Source organism: Pituophis catenifer, unplaced genomic scaffold (assembly GCF_029215685.1).
Source record: "Pituophis catenifer annectens isolate HBS135680 unplaced genomic scaffold, rPitCat1.0.hap2 SCAF_2, whole genome shotgun sequence".
NCBI classification, from domain to species: Eukaryota; Metazoa; Chordata; class Lepidosauria; order Squamata; family Colubridae; genus Pituophis; species Pituophis catenifer.
Window position 1 is genome coordinate 243,041,005 of NW_027256882.1, and position 25,733 is coordinate 243,066,737.

A 25,733-nucleotide genomic window follows, 5' to 3' on the forward strand; every position below is an offset into this window, starting at 1 on the left:
ATATATTGCCACTGTTATTGTGTAATACTTTTTTTTTAGCTTTATCAGCATGTCACCTCAAGAGAATTTGCAATCTAAAATTTGATGCAAAAAGGAGAAAGGTAAAAAAGGGAAGAAATACAGAATTACTTCACTTGGATGTATTGAAGTTGCTTATAGGCCAAATATCAATAAACACCTCCCCTCCCCCAAACTGTTAGCATTTGGGGATATCAAAGCATCCTCACAAAATGGCTGTCAAAGTAGTAACAGATCTAGTCACATTTATACTATTGGCTACGTCAGGGGTGTCAAACTTGATTTCATTGAGGGCCGCATCAGGGTTGTGTTTGATCTCGGGGGCCCGGAATGAGTGTGGCCAGGGTGAGTGTGGCCAGCTTCGTGTGACTCATGTCGGGTGCATCTGTGGTGGCCCAAACGCTCTGCCAGTGAAAATGGACACTCGCTGGCAGAGGCACCGTGGGCCGACCCATCACAGTTTCCAGGACAACCCTGCGGGCCAGATCAAAGCAATCCATGGGTCAGATGCAGCCCCTGGGCCTTGAGTTTGACACCCTGGACAAGGTAGTTCCATGCGTTTTTATTTTTACAAACCACCCTTGTTTCCACCACACCCATGTATTGCTTCATACCACTGCCGTTTGTTCTTCATACTTCTAACATATTTCTTTTTGAGGATCTCTTCAACTCTGTGCAGTCACAACATGGTTAGTTTTTCTTTCCTCTTAACCCATTCACTCTTACTTCATGTGTTGTGCGATATCATATTTCTTCCTTCTCTTACTCAAACATAGCAGACTTCATACAGATACTCACTTTTGTATTCAATCTACATTAATTTTATCCTACTCTTGCTTTATCATGCCCATTTCTAAATGCACCATTCCGATACACTGAACTTACTTTTAAGTTTCTCCTGATAAGCCAAATTCTGACTTTCATAGAACAAAGTGAGCAAGGACATGCTCTTATAAACAGCCTTCTTAAACATTCATCCCTTACAACAAAACACAATGCTTTTTAGTATCACTTGCACTTCTTAATTTTTTTCATCCATCTTCAATAAGCATTTTACCAAGCTACAAATTCCCCATTTACTGGTGCCTATTGCAATTGTTCACTCAGTTTCCCCATAAAAAAAAATCCTAGTCCTTCAATATGTTAATTTTCACAACCTCTTTGTGTACTTCTCTTTGCATCACACGTTCTTGGCAAATCATTTGATATCAGCAACTTATTTTCACATGCCAACCAATAGATTTCTTACATTATCACCATGATTCCTTATACATTTATTGTGCATGAATACATTAAAATAACCAAGAGTACATAGCAATTCCTCATTTCATTCCCTGCTTGGTGTTCAACTATTCATTAAGGATTCAATTAATTCTCACCATATTATACTCTTATCGCATTCTGCAACCAACTTTCAACTCAATACTTACGTAAAACATTCCATAATTCAAGCCCACTCACACTATCATACACTTTCTCTGAATCAACAACTGTACAATAAATGTTCCCTTCACATTCATAAATTTTTAAGTTATTTTATAAAGAACAAAAATGATATCTGCATGCCTCCTGCCTGGCATAAAACCACACTGTAGTTCCTAAATTTTACTCAATGTCACTTTGCATACCCTTTCTATCAGAATATACTTTCCGAGATCCAGACAACAAATTAATCTCCCTTCAGTTTTTACATTCCTCTTTTCCTTTGAATAGTGGAACAATAATGGAATTCTTTCAATCATCAAACAGATTTAGTTTTCATACAAATGTTAAACCATTTATGTAGCTTCTCCACTAACAAACCACATCGCTGTTTTAATATTTCCTCAACTCATGCCATCTATACCTACTGTTACCCTTCAGCACTCTTACAGCACAAAACAGAACTTTTTCTAAGCAGATACTCAGCAATTGTTATTTTCAAACATTCATTCATTGAAAGTTTTATAACAGAAAATAACCTACAACTGCTTCTAGGGAGCTGCAAAATCCCAGGCAAATCTGAAATTGTCAAGGATCCTGATGTTAAAATAGAACATTTTTTTTGAAAAAGTATGAGGCACACTTTTTCAGAGCACTCCTTTTAATTAGTAACTAGATTCTTGTTTTCATTGTTCATATAGAACCGTGATGGCAAACCTATGGCACACGTGCCACAGGTGGCACGCGGAGCCATATCTGTGGGCATGCAAGCATTGCCCTAGCTCAGCTCCAGTGCGCATCTGCGCGCCGGCCAACTGATTTTTGGGGCTTCTGGGCCCACTGGAAGTCGGGAAATGAGCTGTTACTGGCCTCCAGAGGGCCTCCGGGGATGTGTGAGGAAGGCTGTTTTTAACCTCCCCAGGCTCCTAGAAAGCCTCTGGAGGCTGGGGAGAATGAAAAACAGGCCTACCAGGCCCACCATGCCATCGTGTGCCAAAAGCGGAGGTTCTGCGGGGGGTTACGTGCACATGCACATGTGTTCTGTTTAGGTGGGGGCTTGGTTGTGCTCGGGTTAGTCTGAGTTACAGGGGGATTTGAGCTGGTGAGCTGCATTGCTCGTTTGTCAATGAGCTGCCCTCATTGACAAACGAGTCCCTAACACAAAGAATGACACCAGACCCACACTCACGAAAACCACACAGGATGTCACCACCACACATCCACGCAAAAAGCAAACCCACACTGATGAGGCACGACCACAAACCAAAAGCCAGACCACAGCTGCATCATTAGCCACTTTAAACCCCTCCAATCCATGCATGAAGCAAACTGAGACCCACCATGAAGATGTGGCACGACCATGAATGCGAAGCCAAACAACAGCAACACAGCTCACCAGCTCAAATCCCCCTGCAACTCAGACTAACCCGACCACAACCAAGCCCCCACCTAAACAGAACACACCCCCATCCAGAGCACAGCCAACCCCCCCATCCAATCAGAGCACAGCCAAACCCCCAACCAATCAGAACACACCTCCATCCAATCAGAACACAGCCAAGCTCCCACCCAACGAATGATTCTTCGTCGAAACGTCGCCAAGACACTTCCAATTTTACGCGGGAGAAAACCCAAATAACCAAAGACCTACATTTATATGTATGTATATATGTATGTATGTATGTATGTATGTATGTATGTATGTATAATTCGTAATAGTTTTCAACTATTAGGTTGAAATAATAACCTGTACAATAAACTAAGACCATCACCTAAAAAGAATTATGTGAGTAACAGATTTTAATATGTTGCCTATGTATTAGCACTGTTTAGGGTTTGAATGCAAAAATGTGATTTGGATTGTGCACTGGTGCATACAACCTGCAAGAAATCTCTCAAAGTTTCTGCCTTGAACAGCTCCTCAAAGATGATCATGAATGGGTGCCAAGGCTTAACAGAAAAGCAAGTGAGGAAGCCCCAGTTCCCCACAGGTTCCAATAAAAGAAGAATCAAACAAAATGACTAGTGTGCAAGATTGTTTGTAAAAAAAAAAAAAAAAAAAGCTTACCATAAAATGACTTCACTGATTTGATCTTTTTCTTCCAACCAGCTTAAATAATAATTTATAATGTTTGTAAATATCAGAAGATCCTTTGCAGTAACTGAGAAAGTAGAGCATGTTATCAAGATTGGGAGACGGGAAAAATATCTCCAGAATTCAAATATTTAATATTCATTTTTTAAAAAACATTGTTAATAACTTTTTCAAATGTTTAAGCAATTAATAAGTAAAAAGTAAGTTATGGCAAAATTCCAAGTGTTCCCAACTGAATTGTTATAAGCAAAAACTTAAGTCTTAAGTATGACTTACAATTAACAAATAAAAATTATTTCATGTTTTCAGAATGGCAGCAGAAGTTCAGTACCCTCCAACATTGCCTTTTGAGGAATTACCTTTTTTTGCACACATTTTTCTGGATGCAGAAAATATTTTGGAATATAACACTTTTGGATATTTTTTCATTGGAAGTAAAAACTCTCTATTGAAATTACTATTCAAATGTTCTTAATTAATTCTGATTAATCACAAATTACATTCCAAAAACTATCTTTAAAAGTATCACATACTATAAAATCTATTGTGCAGTACACATTATTTTCTACTGATTAGACTTCACTCCTAATTGGTACTCCACATTTATAGTTTCCCAGAGAATTGCTTGTGTCACAGCTGTGGTATCTTTAATAAGTACCAGAAATTGTTATCATGAGATGCCCCCAGTTTCTCAAGGTGGCTATATAAATCTTTTTCATACATACATACATATATACATACATACACACATACATACATACATGTATACATTATTATACCAGTTTCAACCATTAAATATTGGATTTTGTTACTAACAGCATTAAACAATGTTCTTTCTACTTACCATGTAATTTTTTTTGCCACTTCACAGAAGATAGGGTGCAATATATTTGGGCTTTTTATTGCTTTTGTAGAAAGTGCTCTTTACCTTTTTTCAATGTTTGTACATAAGAAAAAAACAAAAGCAAAAACAGTTTTCCAGATGGGGAAAAATCACACTGTTGTTGTGGTTGATTTCCTCAGGATGGTCTTTTGGGGTTTTGGTGCAGTTGGTGGAGGCACAGTTGCAGGTCTGAGAGGGGGAAAGCTATTACTGGGACATATGCCTACTCCTCCATTTTCTAATGGGGGAGGAGGAAGTGGTGAAGGAGGGGGTGGCAAGGGAGGACACTGTTGAGGAGGTTTTCCTGGGATGTGAGCAGATTCATTGTGCAAATGAACCTCCCTGTTTTTAATATTATACCGCACGTCACAATCAGCACAATAGCCATGGTACTGCACCTTTTCATTAAATCGTACCCGTTCCCGTGTTCCAGCCTGAGGACATCTGTCTTTCTCAGTTCTGTGCATAAGAGGTTGCATCGGAACTTTGTCCAAATTATTATTTGATATACCATATGTATCTCCATTTGGAATTTTATTAGGTCCTCCTGGTAAGCCTCCATTTCGTAGCAGAGTCCCATTAGTCTTTACAGGATTGGCAGAGATAACTGGCCTGTGGGTGTCTTCACACTTCACTGGAGTCAGCCGTGGAGGAGGTGGTGGGGGATTAGGTTTCCTTAATACTGTTAGAATAGCAGATGGATGGGGCGGAGCCCTGATGAGTGGGGCACTGCCTTGAACCTTTATTTTTTCCAAACTTGATGCTGTTGTGCTACTTGAACTGCTATTCAACGTGTCTGTTTTTGAGCTGTCAGTCATCTCATCTTCCAGCTGCAGATCAGAAGTGAGTGTATCAATCTGGTCAACCACCTGCATGAAAATCAAATACAAATAATGGTAAGGATTTATGAGAATTAAAAACAGTAGAATTTGCAACCTTTTTATAGATATATTAAGTATCTCAACAAAGATACTATACAAAGATGTATAGTAAGTACATCAACAAAGTGGCCATTTGATATAAATGTATAAATGTATTAAGGTCACAAAATAATAGGGAAGAGTCTATCTCTTATGTTCCTTGATTTAAATGAGACACTTTCACATTTGGATTATAATATTAGAATGGTAACTACCAAAAAAATGGCATAACAGGAAGTTTAAGAGGATTTTAGAACAACCTGCAGTAAATGGAACATCAGAATTACTGCAGAAAATGTTTGAAGAATTACACAAAAAGTTGTCCAACTCACTTAGTACTAAATTGACAAGTTTTGAATAAAGAATGGATGAAAGACTTGTTAAAATGAAAAAGGAAATAGAGAAGTTAAAAATATGGAAAAACTGTAACAAACTGAATGTAAGTGTAAAAAATTAATGACAAAGTAGTAATTTTGAAATGTAAAATGGAATTTATAGAGACATGAAAAGAAATTCAGATAATCTGGCATTGTTTAGGTTGAGAAATCAAATTCCATTTTAAATTGTATTTTATCCAATTCTATTTTAAATTGTTTTTATCACATTTTAGTAATAATTTGTGTCTGGAACTCTGCACTTTGATATGGCCCAAGGGCTAATCAATAAAGTAAACTGGTAAGTTGAGAAAGAAGATTTTTTTCTTGAAATTCAGAACAATTCTAGAGGATTCTGGAGAAAAGGTAATTCAAGCTTTATCAGTTTTTTGGATTGGAATGAAAAGGCAGAAATCAATACAATTTATAGAATAAACACAAGATTTATGAAATTAAGAAATGTTCCAAGGGATGTTCTATACTTTTTTCAGAAAAACACAACCATATTCTGCAACAGAATTTTAACATAAGATTGAAATTTGATGATAAAGATATAATTGTACTCAAAGAAATTTTAATTAGAATACTGTGTAAGAGAAAAGAGTACTTCTTTCTTACTGATAGACTTAAACAGAAAAAGATTCCATTTTGATGGAATAAACTGGAAGGAGCAATTTTTACTTTTAAACAGAAACTTAACTTAAAATATTTGGTTTTGATTGAATTTTATGAAGAAATCAAGAGAATTTCCAGAAAAATTCAAAGAATACAAATAGATGTGACACATAAGTCCAAAGCCTCCAAAGATTTCCAACAGGAAAGTGAGGGGGATGATACTGAATTAAGTGCTACAGGAATTGAGTTTTAAAAAGATATATTAAGTTAGGATGAATTACAGTTGTTATTTGTGGGGATAATTTATGTGATAAACATGAATATTTTGTCTAGAATGATGTTTTTGTTTTAGACAGTACTTAGACAATTCTTGATAATTGTTGCACCATTTAAACAGTGGCAAAAGGATTTATTTAAGTTTCTATGGTAAAAGAAGTTAAATACTGATCACTAAACAACCACTCAGTTATGACAGACCTGAAAAAAGAGGATTTATAACCCAGAATTAGAAATTCTGACAGTAAGATCCCCTCCACAGTCAAGGGACCAAACTTTGGGCCCATGGCAACAAAGCCATGTTTACAGCATTTTGTGGTTACATGACAGCATTTTATGATGGTTTTGTTGAAAACCGGCACTTCTGACTTTTGACAAACCACGTCTATAACAAACCATTCATTTGCTTTACAATTACTTTAAAACTACCACATTTACTTAAAAACGAACACACAAAAAAGATTGTAAAACAGGTGAACCTCGTTACAATATGCAACCATAAGGATCGACTCCATTATGGTTGTATGTTGAAGAGTTTAAAATTATCCCTCTACTCTATTTTAGAAGTCTGGTACTTGATAGTATGGTATATTGCATCTTAGCAGCAGTGAAACACGAAATCCAATGGTTTGGAGATAAAATGATATAAGTGTTCTGTTAATGAAAAATTCCCAAATTCATGGAGCTCCAGCCTCTATCAGTTTCATAAAGAAGTGTTTGCAAGTGTTCCTGACACAGACTTGAGCCAAATATACATCACTTTAGCTGATCAACTGAGATTATAGAGGATAACTATGTGATATCATCTAGAACTGGCAACAAAATCCCATGCATTTTTGTTGCTTAAATAAATAGTTAAATAAATTAGTTTTTTGAACACAAAGGAAATGTAAACTGATTCCATTTCTCAGCATTTCCCAGCATTTTAAAAGGCACGTACTCCATTTGTGTCATAATTTTTCTATAGGTTTTATTGACCATTTTTTTATATATAATATATAACATATTTTTTGCACTATAAGACTCAGCGGACCATAAGACGCACCTAGGTTTAGAGGAGGAAAACAAGAAAAAAAAATATCAGGTGGAGCCTAAGAGGACCACAGATAGGTGTCCTCTCATGTGCCAGCTCTGCTACTGACTCCAGCACTGCGGAAAAGAGACACAAGGGGCAGGCAACGACAAAGACAAAAGAGTCGGGGTTCAGCACTGTAAAAGGATCCCACCACCACGGTCTGGCTGCTATTCACCAAAGGACCAGCACCCTTTCGACCCACTTTTTTTGGGGGAAGTGCGTCTTATGGAGTGAAAAATATGGTAGTTTATAAACAACTATTTATAATTTACATATTTTCATAAAATTATATGGGCCTCAAGTCAGAATTTATTTAATTCTTCTGTCTTGCATGTCAGGCTCTATTTATTGCTTGTCAATTAAAACCACATATCTTTTTTAAAATTATTGAATATATTTTGGTATAATTAATTTTATTGTAATAATCAGTACATACTGCATTTATCTTACAACTACTGTGCCCTAAGATCATTTATGTTGTTTAAAACTGTTTGAAAATTCCAATCTTTTCAGATTAATCTCATGAAAATTGCATTCAACAAAACATCAATTCATAAGTGTGCTTTTGGATTCAAATTCTAAACTCAAAGACAAACAATAACCTAAAAAACAAGCTTTAACTGATTCTTTGTAAATTGGGTCTCCACCATTAGTGATCTGCCAAGCCAACCAAGTCAATTATTTTAGCCAGCCAAGTTTTTGACAAATCATTTTTTGCAATGTCATATAGCAGAAAAACAGCAACACTAACATTAATTGACCCAACATGTCCTTAAATCATTAACTGGCAATGGTGCTGCAATCATTATATATAAGTCCTTTGAATTTAGTTCAAAATAGAAAACTACATTTTCAAAACATCATTCCAAGTGCCACTAGCAATTTTAATATGAGCAGAAGGTTATCATCCTATCGTTTCAGCTTAGTTTTGTACTAAATCAAATCTTGCCTGGTGTCATTTACTGGAAGGAATCTTTCCAAGGTCTACTAATGACATATGATGTGGATCAGTCATACATAAAATAAACACATAAGAAGTATTGTATATCACTAACTTGGTATGGTCCATATTAGATGTGTTCAATGTGTTAGTTTCTTTTCCAAAATTCCGAGACAGAATGACCAAATCTGGGAATTAAGAGCCAGAGTCCAACAAGTGCTAATTGGAAATTTGGGGAGCTGTAATCAAACAAACATTCAAGACACAGATTGGGAAAGGCTGGTCTGCACTAAGGTAGCTATTTTCCAGTATATAGTAGTGCCCAAAATTGTGGAAACCTTTTGGGGAAAGTGTATTTTCTAAAACTAGCTAATGACACTTTTTTGGGGGGGAGTAGTACCATAAAATTATATATCAATGGAAAGATAATTTAATCAAGAATGTAATGCAATAACTTTTATGAAGGATTTGCTATTAGTATAGCAATTACAGTATAAAGAAGAAAAGTGAAACACGTAGAAAAAACGAGATATACAAAAATTATCATGTTAGTTAATACTTAAGTTGGATAACCTTTAGCATGAATTACTAATTATGAATTATGCAGCTTCCATGGAGTGAACCAAGACCTTTAGTTCTTCATCTGTTATAATGTGAAACCAAGATTGAATGATTGCTTCTATTCACTGGGTTTTATTCTGGGTCGTTTCTGACTAACAAGTTTCTGTAGTCAGCTCCATAAATTTTTCAATTGGGTTAAGGTCTGGGCTGTTCCCAGGCCATTCCAGCAGTGGAATATGATTATCTTGAAACTCCCCCAAAAAAGTGGTGCTATTAGCCATCAACCTCAAAAATACACTTTTCCCAAAAGATTTCCACAATTTTGGCCACTACTCTAAGCATCACGTTTACCAGGAAATACGAATCCTTTTAGATCTAATGTAGAAATAAATTAGATATAGATATAGTTATGGAGTTTTTTTTATAACTATGCGTAAATGCCTATTTGATTTGTAATATATTTCCTATGCAACAATGCAAATGTTTATTTAATAATCTTATATTATTTTAAGTAACAATTATCAGTTTTTTTTTTCCAAAATATCCATTTACCTTAACAATAGTTCTTAAATAAAGAATTGTTAAATAGGAATATTTTTGCTGTATTTCCACTGTATTTCATCTTATGCTAAAGTACAACAGATTCGGTAAAGTACTTTGGCCATTTCTGTCTTGCATGTCCTTACATGTATCTTATTATAACCTTGTAAGCAAATGATTTAAGTGAATTGTGTTTTATCTTTGGAAAAGTGATTGGGCAACACTGGTTTTCATAAGAAGTCAGTGTTCTGCCTTTGCAATACTATCTAATTAATCTGGGTGAAAAGGTTATATGAGTTTGAAACTGAGACAATAAATATATGCCGTTAAAGTGAAAATTTAAGTTGCAAAAAATAAAGAAGAGTAAAAACGTAGTCGCCTTAGATATGACAGGTGGTTTTTAATTTATAATCAGAAGACAGTGTCTTCCAAGAGTATCCTTTATTCATTAAAGTATTAATTTGAAAAATAAAAGTACAATTATAAATATTATTTGACATTCTAGATCTATCTATTCTGAGATAATCAAAACTATGTGCCTCCAAGCATAAGATGTTGGAAGTTTAGGAAAATCAACTGGATCACACTCTAATTCTCATAAATTATTAGCAAGGACAAGGACATTTTCATCCAAGTATATGATTTATGAATGAAGGTCATGAACTATCTTACTGTCAATTTAAATAATTTATTGTCATTTGTTTATACATTTTATGTTTTTAGTTGTATTTAGTATCTGATACAATCAAACTATTCTGTATCATTTTTACTTATTGAAGTGTTCACCTGAAAATTAAATTTATAGTTATAAAAATATTAAAAGTTCCCTTTTACTTTAATGGAATTATAAAATCCCTTTCAGTTTTCTTACTTTTAAATTTTCAGTAAAACATATGTTCCATTTACTCAGATAAATTATATCATCTCAGTTTAAAATAATTAATATAAAATACCTTTTAAAATGTATTTCATTTTTTATTCAAAAACCATCGTAATTCCATTCGACAGGGGAAAGGCATAGCAGCAACTATTGCTACATTCAGGCTCAGCACAGGCTGTCAGGCTGATTTAATAAGTCAAAGAACTTAAGTGCCAAAGCATTAAGAATGTGTGAATGAGGGCAAGGTTCATTTTCTTTCTGCTTGTAAATTTGATGTTTCATCTGCCGTGCATTTGTCAAAGTGCTGACTGAATAGTATACACTGACTGGATTAAGGTTTGTATGAAAATGACAACAACTCTACAAGATAGAGTAATCATAGCTCCAGAAAAACATAAAAATATCCAAATAATTAAACCCAAAAGTATTTCATGAGAGTTTCTGGAGGTATTTCAAATTTTATTCTATGGACTCCTGTTTCTGTCAAATAAGAATAAAAAATAAGAAAAACACAATTGAAAAATCATAAATGTTTAATATGTGAATAACGAATGACAGAGTCTGAATTTAGACTTACTATATCTGAATTGCAGAAATAATTTTCTGAGTTTCCATGAACAGAAGGAAATTAATTTTCTTTCATGAAGCTTCTTTCCTGCTGCCTAGAAGTAGTTGTATGTACAGATATTTCAATGTGTCTGCTTTATGTCACCTTTAATATTTAAGAGAACAGCATTTGAAGTATCTTGTAAGCAATTTGTAAGCTGCTGGGGACTTGCAACTTTCTGCCAGCTTCCCCAATGACCTTGGTTGTTGGAAGTTGGCAGGAACTTGTGAGGAGATACTCGCTTAACAACCCACGATCCTTGCTTAAAAGCAGCAACTGAAGAGTCTGAGAGTGCTTCAGGAACCAAAATGGAAATGTGACAGCATGCTTTATGACAGCATCACTTGGTGATGGAAATTCCGAGCCCAACCATTGTTAAGTTGTTCAGGTTATAGAGTACAACACATGGTTGACATTCATGAAATACTTTCAGACTTCTGTACGCTTCAAAATTATTTAATTTACTATGAAAACATATCTTACCTACTACATTGAAAAGTTTTAAAATGTCTTCTTTAAGGAATAGAACATTAGACAATACAAATAATATTTCCACCACTTATTGATTTAAAGACAAAAATAAATGAATTAAAATTAACTGTGCGTAAAATGTACTTAATAAGTAGACTAACAAAAAAAATATTAAGGAAAATTAAACGGAAATCTGATTTTGTGAAAGTATTAAGTTAGATCTTAATCTAAACCTGTTATTAGTGCCCAACTTTACAGAAAAACAGTTTTTGATTAGTGGCATATGGATTCAAATATTGTTTAGTATCTGACTCTGAAAATCATTTCAATATCCTGAAGAAACAGGAGCACAGACTTAGGTTTCTGCAATTTTGGTATATAGCTTTGTGTTTATCGCCTCTGGTCCAAGAGGTCTCATTGGCTCCAAGTACATTTGGAGAATTATATCTAGTCTGTCACCTTTCTTGATCAGGGATGTGACCTCCTTGCAATAATGCATGTTCTAGAAACCTGCTAGTGTAACAACTTCAAACTTTTCATGCTATCCTCAAAGATGGCTCAGACTATCAGCTGTAGTTGATGCTATAAGCAGAATTTTTTATAGACTACATAACATCAGATTGTAAGGCACTGCACCAGCTCACAATGTTTCTATAGTTTTTCTAATGACATTTTTAAAGGATGTGCTTCACCCAACATATGACTTCATGGACATTTATATCTAAGGGGGAAGAGGCCCTTCAGCACCTCATTGTGAGGGTAGGGAAATTGATATTCCTATTATGGCACCCCAACTTTGAAATACCCGATTTTTTAACATTGTCTCTTTTTTGATGTCACTACTTTCCCTTGAATATAACTTCATAGCCACATGCTGTACAACACTTTTCAATTTTTCTGCTTTATATTATTATATTGTTTTTTAACCTTTTAAAATAGTTTTTATTTCATTTTCTTGTTCTATCTTATGCACTTAATGGGATGTAAGTAAGTAAGTAAGTAAACAAACAAAACAAACAAACAAACAAACAAGACTGAAGTATAACATGTTTTGACAGTTTTGACAGTTTTATACTGCTGTGGCTTTCACTGAGGTTTTTTTTTTAATGAAATGCAAATTACAAATGCTATAAATAAAAAGTCCTGTGTGCAATTAGAAAATATATAAATAACATCTTAGGTATTTATTTTTTTGCAACAAAGCATCCAAGTTAGTACTAAGTAAATTTTAAAGTAAACCTCTACTTAATAAAGCTAAGACTGAAGGTTGGATCCCAAATTTAATAAAAGCTGAGGTAAAATATATGTTCTTTTTATTATAAGTTCTGATATAAATTACATAGAAGACTTGCACTCCTGTTATGCCAGAGAAATATTTATTATTCACAAAAGAATGTAAGAAATGAGAACATTGTAAGTTTAGCTCAGTAAAAGCCATTTCAGAGGGACAGGTGCATTTTTGAGACTAAGATAGGAAAGCCACCATAAAATTGGATTATTTTTATTGCTGATAAATCTTTTTAATGCGTTTAAATGCATTTAATCCAATCTCAGAAATGCTGATACTTAGGCAGAGTAAGAACTGCTATAAAAATATGTGTCACAAACTTCATATAAATAATTTAGCTAAGTGTGTTTTCAATTTATATGAATGAATTATACTTATATATTTAATACTGTTATTGCAAGGGATTCTTTCCTCTTCTCCTTGCCTTTTTGTCTATCAGATTGGTCCAAAGGGTTTCCAACATTAAGAAAAAATATTGTGTGTGTGGAGGGAGATGTGATGGTATGTTCCATCATGATATATACTCTGTCATAGGCAAATGCAAATAGAAACTTGCATTTTAAATTGGAATTTGGATTATACTATCATTCTTAAATGTTTTAAATAGATTATTTTACCTTAGAACTGGTCATGCTCTGCCCCCCTTTTTTCTTTTTAGGGAACACTTATAATGAAGGTTAAAGCTAAGTTCATTTTTCATGCAAAAATCCATTTTATATGAATGAAAAAATGCTCTTGCAATAAACAAAACAAAACAAAGTACACATTTACATATAACTGCATTTTATTATTTTCTTTATAAACACCATTGGCAATTATGATATTGTAGAGACTCTGAATATCTAGGGAAAAAGGAATAAGCACTTCATGATTCTATTCGTAAAGTAGGTGTTTCAAATATGCTTTGACACACAACAGGAATCAGAGCTAATGTCTGCACTAAAGTAATGCACAAGTATTCACATCTGTCCTCTTATTATTTATGCTTTTATTCCATTCAAACTAGATTACTGAATTGTATTTTATGTGGGTCTACCTTTAAAAGGGCTTGTCCACTGGAACAAATACAATTGCCAGGATTCGTGCGAAAGATAAAACTTCAGAAAATGCAGATAAGGAAAATATGCAAGTTGTATTACCTATCTATCTATTCTTCCAAAGTTCAGATTTTAAAATATTAAAACAGTTTGGAATCAAGTGTTTTAAAGAACCAATCAAGCATTCCCAGGGCTTGCCTGCTTTTCTTTATTTGTAAAGATCCTTAAAGCTGGGAACACTTATTTGGGCTGATCTTGTTTCCTTGGAATTCTCTTTTGTAAGAGTTATGTATGGCTTTTTCAATGTTTTCTAAAATAATATTTAATATAATATTTTTATTAGATCCTTTTCGAAAGGAAGGAAGGAAGGAAGGAAGGAAGGAAGGAAGGAAGGAAGGAAGGAAGGAAGAAGAAATCATTTCAAACGTAGGAGAAACAAATATGAACACATGTTACAGTATATCTTATTCTGCTGGTCTGATACCTTCCTCTAAGTCATCTAAGATTTTATTTCTTTATTAAAATGTATTAGCTGAACTCTGGTTGGTGCATAAAACCAAAAAACCCCTTACAAATAGATAAAGCATCAAGGCTCCCAAACTAAAATGATCTTCTCAACAACAGAAACGAAACAAAGAAAAGATTAGACCTCCCTGTTTTCCAATTTCTTTTCTTCTTCTTTTCCACAACGTTACTTTGTAGATTTGTATTTGTTACTACGTTAATGCAGTTTTGAAATGGTTGATTTCATGCATTGGAGAAAAAGTTTTAAATATTTAAATATAACATAATATGGAACTTCACATAGTTTCTGATGAAGATTTCTATCTGGCATACATTGTATCATACTAAACTAGATTTGGAGTAAATTCTTCAATAGCTTGCTAGAAAACTTGATGTTATAAACAGTAGAATTTATAAATTGTAAATATCACTCAGAGTCATGGTTTGTGATAACCATGGTTTACTAAATAAATCATAGTGGTTTGTTTCATACACAATTCAGAGGTAAACCAAATTTACAAGTCACAGCTTTACACACCATTCTGAGCCAAAAGAGCCTGGATAGCTCTGCAGACAAGGCACTGTAATTTAACACCAGCTGTCTGCAATTAAAGTAAGATCGAATCTCGCCAGGCTCAAGGTTGACTCAGCCTTCCATCCTTTCTAAGGTAGGTAAATTGAGGACCCAGTTTGTGGGGGCAATAAGTTGACTTTGTATAAAATATACAAAAGTATGAAGGCTATTGCTTAACGCATTGTAAGCCGCCCTGCATCTCCGGAGAAGGGTGGCATATAAATCAAATTAAAAAAAAAAAAATCAAGCATCTGAATATTTGCTGTTTTTTCATATCAAGTTAAAAGAGGCAATTGACAATAACTTAAGTCAGTTCAGCATGCAAGTGAAGATTGCAAATCTGTGTGCAAGTAAATACCTCTAGGTCAGTGGCGGGTCGCCCTCAATCAGGTGAACTAGAGCAGTCGCGGCGTGAGGCTCCGCCCACCCACCCGGATGCTTCTGAGCATGCGCAGAAGCATAGCACATGAGCGTGTACGAGCCAACCAGTAGCAAACTAAATTGAAACCTACCACTGCTCTAGGTGCATATAATTTAGATTAGGAGAAGTGGGGGGGATTAGATACCTGGAATGGGTTTTTAGTACATTTTATTGTTGAAATTTTTAAAACTGTAAATTGATTTAAATGAATAGGAAAAAGCTTTTTGCACAAGTTTACATAATCTCTGTTATGTTTTAGTTGAGCTTTGATAGATAACAGATGTTGTATTTTAGTCTTTATTGTAAAAGTATATTTTTAAGAGCAGTCACCTTTTTTTAAAAAAACAAAGGAACAGCACTTCACTCTCTAACTAGGATTGTATAAACATTCATGTCCCACTATCCAGAGGTCAAGAAATAGCATTATTATTTGCCTCATGGGGCCACCAGAGGCAACTCATTTGAATTTTGGATCATGATTCAGAAAAAAACACAATCTTGCCATCACATTAGTTGGCATAAAAAATGTAAATTCATGGCTATAACTTTTGGAATTTTACCAGAATATTAGACTTTTAATTTGAATATGAAGGATATAGCACAGTGTCTATGTACTACATCCTGTAAAGACTGTTGTAATGAATTATGCACAACATTTTTGTAAGAGATATTTTACCATTAAAAAAATATAATTCTTGAATCAGTCATTAGATGTAAAAGCCATAACTCTTAAAATGGAATACAAAAAACAGTAAGATAAACAACTGATGAAAATTTCTCAAGATCTTTCCATCACCAACTTTAAGACAGAAGGACTCAATCAACTAGTAATCATCTGATCAAAAAGGTCATTGAACAGATCTTTCAGCTATTGAATAAATGAATACTTCCCCCACTCTCCTCTTTCAGGTAGTTAGAATGCTAAGAGGTGCAAAAAAAGTTATACTTCCTTTCTAAAACCTTTCTTTCTTTGGCAAGCAATGCCATTTTTTCTGGCTCTTGAATCTTGATATTCAATCAGAGACCGAGCAACTTTGCATACATTTTTCTGATTCAACTGAGTTAAAGCATCAAATCACCAATTCTATTCTACATTTAGATTTCAGTAGAGAAGCTGCACATCCCTAATCCAAATCTACTTTGCATTCCCATATGTTTTGCTCATGTGGGGATTTCTCAGCAGGTAAAAGGCTTTCTTATAGTAAAATATACGGTAAACTTCACAGGCAAATAAAGTTAACACAACGTGTACAACTTAAATCTGAATTAATATAATAGGAACATAAATATAAAGGCAATGGATTCTGCCTTGTGTTCATGGACACTTATTCTCTTTGTTCTACCCCATGCATTCATAAATGTCAAGACAACTATCAGAATAAAAGGAAGGAGTAGTGAAAAGCAGAATTAAAACAAAATGAGCCGTCACATTTGCAGGTCAAACCTGAAGGGAACTATCGCATTTGAAATAGATAAAAGAAAAGAATCTATAACAGCAGCCAAGGCAATTAATTGTAAAAGATAAGGTGACAAATTCAATTGGTATTTGACAGAAATATTTATGAAGAATGAAAGATAATAGAGCCACCAGCTATAAGAAGTGGTAGAAGAAACAAGTGTGTGTGTGGGAGGGGGGAGACCAGTAAAATGGGCATATCTGTGCTCAGGACTGCATCAGAAAAAGAGGAAAACCCCACTCAGCAGGGGACAATATGTTTAATGCTTCTATATGAAATAGCCATCAATTATTACTAACTTAGATTTATAACTAAGTTAAATAGATATAAATTAAGTGCCTATCAGGCACAATAGTTTCAAGGAGTTTCAAGAGGAAAACTGTCTGATTTCATAAATTTATCATTCATATCCTCAAAATGGCATTGCTGATGGCAGCTCAGTGAAACGCTCTCTAGTCCAACTTTTCTGACTCAACAGACTAGCAGAGACAATGGTGGGAAGGGAGAGGGGATGGTTTCACGCATGTGCCCACACCCCACTTTCACAAATGCAGCTTCATGCACTCACACATGCGTGCACCTGCTCCCCCACCACTTCCATAGCCAAGTTACGAATGAGCTGCAGCCCAGCACATGGCTGTGGACCAGGATTGGGGAGAAGCCCTACTCTAGTGTATTTTGTTTTATATTTTAATTGTCCGTGACTCTCTGCAGGTTACATACACCAAAAATGAACTTCTGAACATCAGACAACTTTCTACAAATATTCCTCCTTTGGTTTCTCCTGTGTATGCAAATGTGAAGGAAAGTTGTATGGGTATTCTGATCCAAGCAACAGCTTTCCTCAGCAGATGGAGAAAACAAAAGAAAGTGTAGGAAAGGGAGGCATGGAGGAGTTTTGGTAAGATTGAGTAGGGGGGAAAGGACAGGGGTGAAATTCACCGGATCGGACTGGCACAAGCGAACTGGTAGGGACAATTTGAATTGGTTTGCCGAACTGGTAAAAACCACTCCTGGTTGGCCCCGTTCACACCCGCCTGCTCACCGCTCACTCCTTTTGTCTGCTTGCTCGCTCCTTCCGGCTGCTCGACCCACTCATCCACTCCTGCCCTTTAGGCTGAGACTTTTCTCCGTCTATTCACAGCAGAGCTGCTGCTCCCTTTATGGCCCCCCCAGCCCGCTCCCTCCCAGAGACTACTTTAGGGACAGGCTGTAGCAGCTCCGCTCTGAATGGAGGGAGAAAAGTTCGGTTTCTCTCTGCCACAGAATTCAATGTTAAATGCTACAGCAGAGAGAATCTGAACTTTTCTCCCTCCATTCACAGTGGAGCTACTGCAGCCTGTCCCTTTAAGGTAGTCCCTGGGAGTGAGGGGGCCGGGAGGGACCACAAAGGGAGCAGCAGCTCCGCTGTGAATGGAGGGAGAAAAGTTCAGCTTCCCTCTGCCACAGCATTCACTATGAGCCCTTCTCGTGGTCATACAGACACTTTTTCCTACTGGGTTCTGTGGGTGTGGCTTGGTGGGGGGGGTCATGTGACTGAGTGGGTGTGGCAGAACCAGTATGGGAAAAAATTGAATGTCACCACTGGAGAAGGACCACTCTCCCAACACTTCACCTAACAAACCTACATTCATTAGTCAGTAAAATGGATGAGCTGCTCCTTCTAAATCAGAACAACCCTGATTTTCTAACTCAGCAGTTCTCTGCTTTACAGAAACTTGTGAACATTTTGAGGACAATATAATACAGATCTCTGGGTTTCAGATTCAAAGGGTGGATCGGGTTACAGAGACAACTTTCCTGAGAAAAGGAGATTAGAGGGTATTTGCTTCTATGTTAATAACCGATGGTGCAAGAATGTCATAATATTAAACAAAGTTTATGATATGGACTTAGAGATACTATTTATCGATTGCAAACCCCTTTATGCTTCATGAGAGTTTTCCTCATTCATCTTGGTTGGAGTTTATATACCACCCCAGGCTTGTACAAGCAGCACACTGCAAACCCCTGTTGAACAGATTCTGTGCACAGAATGGAAATACATAGGACTTCCTCTTGCTTCAATTGCATAGACTGGAGTGTTTTTGAAGATGCTTCAGCAGCCTTCGATGAATTCTGATACTGTGACATCGTAAGTTTGCTTCTGTGAGGACACGTGTGTGACTACCAAGAGCTTGTGTATATATAACAATAATAAGACTTGGTTCCAGCTAAGCTCAAGCAGCTATGTCATGCCAAAGATGAGGCCTAAGGAAAGGAGACAGGATTTTGTACAAGGCCTGGACTGTATTTAAAGGGAGATCAAGTTAGCAAAGAGAAGCTACTCCAAAAAGCTGAGAAACAAGTTCTCAGATAATGAACCAGCAATCGTGTGGCAAAGCCTGAAGAACATCACTGGCTACAGCAGACCTGTCTCCCTTATTGAAAAAAAATGTCAACTAGCAGAGGAACTGAACGTGTTCTACTGTAGGTTGGAGAGAAGGTCTCTGTCATTTACCGCTACCTTCTCCATCTCAGATACACAAAGAACTGCCAAATCTCCTACACTTATCTCCATCCTTCTGCCCCTCCCCCACCTCTGCCCCTCCCCCTCACCTTAGAAGAAGATGTGCATGGTCTACTTCAAAGCATCAGAGGTCCAAATAAATCGATTCCATTCCAGGAACAAACAAAAAACCTGGTCATAATGTCTGAGAGAAAAGCCAAACCTCTGATACCTTATAGAAGGCCAAAACACTTGGGACACCTGGTTCTTAGGGGAAATGGGGTAGGATCTGTAACAGAAAACAGTTATACAACATTTATAAAGGTTAACTTACTTTTATTTATTTCATTAGGATTTTTTGCAAAATCACACATTATTCTCTTCTGCTGAACTGCTAAGGCATCCCATCCACACAAGAGGATTAGGTTGCAACTAAGAACCTTCCTGGCTAATTCTTGGCTGTAAAGTAGAGTATCAGTCTTTATCTAAAGTAAACACCTAAAATGGAATTATTTATATTAAACTGCAATCCATAAAGAGCAGCTTTGTAAGCAATTTAAAGAAAACAAATGAAGTAATAAATGCAGCAATTAGCTTCTCTTTACCTTCTTTTTTTAAAGGGGGAAATAGAAAACCAAATTTTTTTTTAATAATAATCCACTTGTTTATATAGTGCCAACAGCAGCAGGAAATTATAAGCCAAATTTCCACAATAGAATTCTGATAAATAATGTGTAAATGGTTCTTGTGTTGATACAGCATTTTTATAATTAACAATTGACAATAGAAGTATCTCCCCTTTTTAAAGCCAAGAAAATACTAAGATACAATATTGATTGGAAAAGCCATTTTGTTTATGTTTAAATATTTAGGGAGTCTTATTTGAACCTCATTTATAGTCTATATAATCTTCAACAGTCTGCCTAATGTATTTGCAGGCTTGAGAATCAGAATGCCATTAGTAGCATTACAAACATTACTCAGATTCCTGTGAGCCATTATTATAACTTTTAGAACGCATGGTACTCAAAATGGGTCATTCAAAATGAAACAAGATATTTAGGTTACACAACACATTAGCAGAACGTCAATATCTAGTCCTAGTTTAGCAACTACCTTGTTTAGCAACCACTCTAGTTATGATGGTGATGAAAAAATAATTTTAAGATTACTCCTTACATGTATGACCTTCACAGGTCTGTAAAATCAAAGGAAAGCTTAAGATCATAAACACAGTTGTGGTTTCGCTTAGTTACCACTTTGCTCTAGGACCTAGTTGAATGTCCCAATTGTAGTAGCTAAATAAGAACTGTATTTGTTGCTATTGGAAGAGAAAAATGACATATTAAAACTATTCCCAATGTTTTCAAAGCAAAAAAAAAAAAAAAAAGCAGGATTGACACACACACGTCCATACACCATTATATAACTAATCAATACATCGATATAACAAACAGAAGATACCACTGTATTAGAGATTTGCATTCTAGAGGTTCTTCTTTCAATTGCCTAGACTTCTATTACTGTGCCACTTTGGCCTCAATTCACTAGGGTTATAAGATGAAGTATAAAATCAGTGTTATTGGCACAGATATTTTTAAAAATGATGCAAATATTAAAGATCTTTGGAATAATTCAAGGTTTTACAAAAAGTAGGTAAAGGAAAAGAAGCAAGGAAATCCAAAACAAAAGCTGAAGGTTTCATCTATGATATTTGTTTGTTTTAAAATAGACACCAATCAAGTCTTGCAGGTCTCAGGTTACAATCAAGGATGTTTAGATTTCTCTAGTTTTAATACTACCCTGTTTCCCCTAAAATAAGACATCCCCTGATAATAAGCCCAATTGGGCTCTTGACCTCATGTGCTAAACTAAACCCTCCCCTGAAAATAAGCCCTCCCAAAAAATATTTAAATGCATGCACAGCCGATCCCCGCCATTTCCTCTGGTTAGGGTTAGGGAGACAGAGCTGGAAATCAGGTAATATAGCAAGAGAAGCCCCATCTTGCTCCATGTGCCCCAAAATAATAAGACATCCCCAAAAATAAGGCCAAGCACTTATTTCAGGGTTCAAAAAAATATAAGACAGGGTCTTATTTTCGGGAAACACGGTATGTAGTTCTGATAATTATTTATTTCCCCAGAAACAATATGTACAAGATATGGTGGATAATCTTTCAACTATGGTACATAATGCCAGATCATGTTGTGACTTCTTCATTTTTCTAAAGATACATGTCATATCAATTTCTTAAAGCTAAGTATAATTAAAAATTGATTATTCTAAAACAGAAAGTCTCTTATTTTGTACTCCTGTTTTCAGAGATTCTGTGTATTTCATGGATGTGTAACATAATTTTATCTAGGAGTCTGGTGGCGCAGCAGACTAAACTACTGTTAAAAGTAGCATTTAGCTGCCAACTACCTGCAATTACTGCAAGTTCAATTCTCACCAGGCTCAAGGTTGACTCAGCCTTCCATCCTTTCAAGGTAGGTAAAATGAGGACCCGGTTTGTGGGGGCAATAAGCTGACTTTTTATAAAATAGGACACCGCTTAGGGGAGGCCAAAAAAAGCCCTACTAAGCAGGTATATACAAAAGTATGAAGGCTATTGTTTAATGCATTGTAAGCCGCCCTGAGTCTCCGGAGAAGGGCGGCATATAAATCAAACTAATAAAATAATATTAACTTTAGAACATTTGAAAAAGTCAGCTTTGCAGCACATAAAACAGTTATTTATTGAACAGTATAACTGAAAATTTATCTACCCAGCAGTAAATCACAATAGGTTCAACAGCATTAAAAGCAAGATAGGTATGCATCGGTAGACATAGGACCTTAATTCTTTTCATAAAAAAATTTAATGTATGACAAAATTACTTCTAAAATAATCTAAAAACAAGAAATGTAAATAAAATTTAAAAAGTTGTCCTAAACCAAAGCTTTTTTTCAAATGTTTGTTACAGACAAGCCAATCTGTTTCTTAAATCAAACAATTTGGTAGCTAATATTTAGAAACAATCACATCAATTAGAGTTACAATTCTCTATACTGATACCTTTCAACCCAAATATTTTCACTTACATTTGGAGATGGCTTTTTGTATTGCTAAAATTCTGGTCCAAACATTACCTGTTAGCTTAATTGTTTCAATCTTGACAGTTTTTTTTAGAAATACAGTCTTTCATAAAGCAAATGTCAAAAGATTTTGAACAGAATCCAAGCTATTCATGTAAGGGAAATTCAACTATAATAGTTAATTGTGCTTCCAAATAATACTGTGAAATTACTTGACATGATGACTTGTGAAGCATAGCAGCTGTTTGCTAAGCAGTACCCATATGATGGCTATTCTGGCATAGTATAAATTATAACTTCCCAAGAACAAAACATATAAAACCTTACCTGATGTTTTTTGAATCTTGTGGGCATATTATACCTTTCTTTTTTATTATTGTAAAGAATTTGGCATATCTTATGCCTTGAAGTTTTGTTCAAGATAGGAATTACATTGATTGTTTCTATCCTTGAGAACTTTATAGAATTTGCTGCTTTTATATATTATGCCCATACATTTCAACGAGGTTGAAATAAAACAGAACTGTGTCTGCTTTTAAGAAATTCTACATTAAAATAAATTCATTTTTAAATTTCCTATTTGTTTTATATTATTCATTACAAATGTTCCTACTAAACCAGCCTCCTCTCATAATGAAATCTAATAAATATTTTCAAAAAATGAACCTTGATCAAATTAGTGTGTGTGTTGTGTATATACAGAGAGGGAAAGAGAGAGAGGGGGGGAGAGGGAGAGAGAATAAGAGAGAGAGACTGACTTCATGGAAAGTGTCTAGAGCCCAAGAGAACTATTATCTTTTGAAACATTTTGAATATTTAAAACCTGTTGAGTTTCTTCCAATCCTTAAAAAAATTCATGAAAGCAATGGGACAAAAAGATAGGAAAGGATTAACCTAACTCCAAATTCAGTGCAAATCAATGTCAGCCAAGAAATTCTGATTTTTTCCAATTCTCACTCACTTTGATGAAAAAGTTTTCACAATTCTTTCCAGGGAGAAGAACATTTTGGAAACATTTCCACATATGGTCAGAACCACTATTTCCTACCCTTAAGAAATTGTTAATAAAGGATTTTCTTAAGATGTAAAAAAGGTTCATCTTTTATTCATAGTAAATCACAGGATTGTTTATGGTTCTTTCTCAAATGATTAAACTTGGTTTTCCAGGTCCACCCATTTCCTTGTGCTCCTATCATATAAAGGTGATAATAAATTGCTCGGTTATTGGTTAAAGAACAAATTCTTAGATCATCTCAATGTGGGAACAACATGCAAGGTAACAACAATATGCAATTTAAGAGTAAACTGTATGCCAGATGTGAGCTGTAATTGCTCACTTTTCGTTGTTTCATAGTATCTCTGATGTTTTAGGCAGTGCCATATCCCCTTATAATTTATTCTTCTATTTAGTCATTGAAATGAATAAAGCTCTGACAATCTTGACACTATGGAATTAATACAAGACACTGATTACATCTAAGACAGTGATGGCGAACCTTTTAGACACCGAGTGCCCAAACTGCACATGCGCATATGCACAAACTAAAAGGGTGTGCAGACATGCACAAATGTGTGCATGTGCGGGAATGCGCAAACATGCAAATGTGTGGACATGCACAAATGTGCATATCTGGATATGCGCAAATGTGCACATATGTGGACATGCGCAAATGTGCGCATGTGCAGGCATGTGCAGCAGAGACCTGAAGACCAGCTGGCTGGTGGGAGGCGGGGCATCCCAACACCGGCAGCGCAGCAAGAGGTAAGAGCTTTTTCTTTCGTCAGCTTATGCTTCGTTGTGTGCAGGGAAATGGAAGCTCACGAAAGAAACGTCACAGATATCTGATCTGGGGCGATGGCATGCATGCCAGCAGAGGGTGGCACCTCTGGCACACGTGCCATCGGTTCACCATCACGGATCTAAGACCATACTCTGTATATTACTGTTTTTTATTCTTTTTTATGATCAGTATATATAAGCAATGATAGGTTTTAAATATTCCATATGCTATCCCTAATATGTTTGAATTTGAAATTGGCCATTTAGCTTTGTAGAACCAAGATCAAGTATTTTTAGAAAAGGAAGTCTTCATTTATACAGCCCTTTCCAACACTTCATTGACTCTGCTACAGACATCTTTTGACAAGAGAAGGAGACATCAGCTTAAGTGTGCTTTGTTATTCATGCTCCAGAAAAGCTGCCACCAGCTGTTATTATTATTGCATTTCAGTGATGAAGGGGATGCAAAATAAAAAAGATACAGTAGTACACATTTAATTTTAAATCGATGTATAAAAACAAATGGTATCCATCATGTATTTGTTAAATTTTAACATTATGAAATCAACTTACAAGTTGAACTTGCAGTAAACTAATCGTGAATGTTTATTTGCTCGGATGTTATTGACCAAACACTAGAGATCTGTAAACAGTACTCTGATACAGTACTCTATTTATAGGTCGAAACAAAACTATTTTTTTTTTCATATTTTATCCTCAGTTATGATTGTTATAGTTTTCACCATCTTAGGACTTTTCTCCCTTTCTGTTCAACACAGTATTTTGAATTATATATCATACCTATACCATGTGATTGGGAATGAAGTCATTGTTGGGCTAAATGTTTTAGTATTCAATATGAATTATCTGAACTCCTTTCAGTAAGATTTCAGACCAGGTTATGGGACAAAAATAACATTGATTGCACTTGAGATGATTTCTAGAGAAAGTGGGATGAAGGTAGTGGATTCCTCCTTCCTCTTCTTGACCTTTCAGTGGGTTTTGATTCCTGGTGTTGCAAGCAATGCTGCGGCTGCCTTTTCTCAGGGCCTGGAGGTTGTATGGATCTGGATGGAGGACAATATTTACCTTATTATTATCTGCCAGCTGCCCAAAGTCACCCTATTGGAGAGATAGGCAGCATGTAAATTTAATAAATAAATAAATGTTTTAATAGCTGCACAAATGCTACATACTTTTTAATACCCTCTTATATTCATCCTTGAAAATTAATTAGAGTGAATGTTGCTTCTATGGCAGCTTTCTCCCAACATGTATATAAAACTTTTGTTCCAATATACTTTCTCCCAATTATTGACAGCCTTAATACATACCTGTTTTAATATTAAATGCTTAAACTGGCATGCTGCTAACTGCACTGTGAGAACCAAATGGAAAGTGTCTTTCACACAGTCACTGATCACAGCT

General features: G+C 35.4%; 1 protein-coding gene across 1 annotated transcript in view; it reads right to left on the minus strand.

Moving 5' to 3' along the window:
• Nucleotides 1–4,528: 4,528 nt before the first annotated feature.
• The window catches only part of PRR16 (proline rich 16), a 73,030-nt gene continuing 51,825 nt past the window's right edge, over nt 4,529–25,733 (minus strand). Inside the window, exon 2 of the mRNA XM_070935711.1 lies at nt 4,529–5,287. Within this exon, the coding sequence (XP_070791812.1) occupies nt 4,529–5,287 (759 nt within the window). The remainder of the gene's footprint in view (nt 5,288–25,733) is intronic.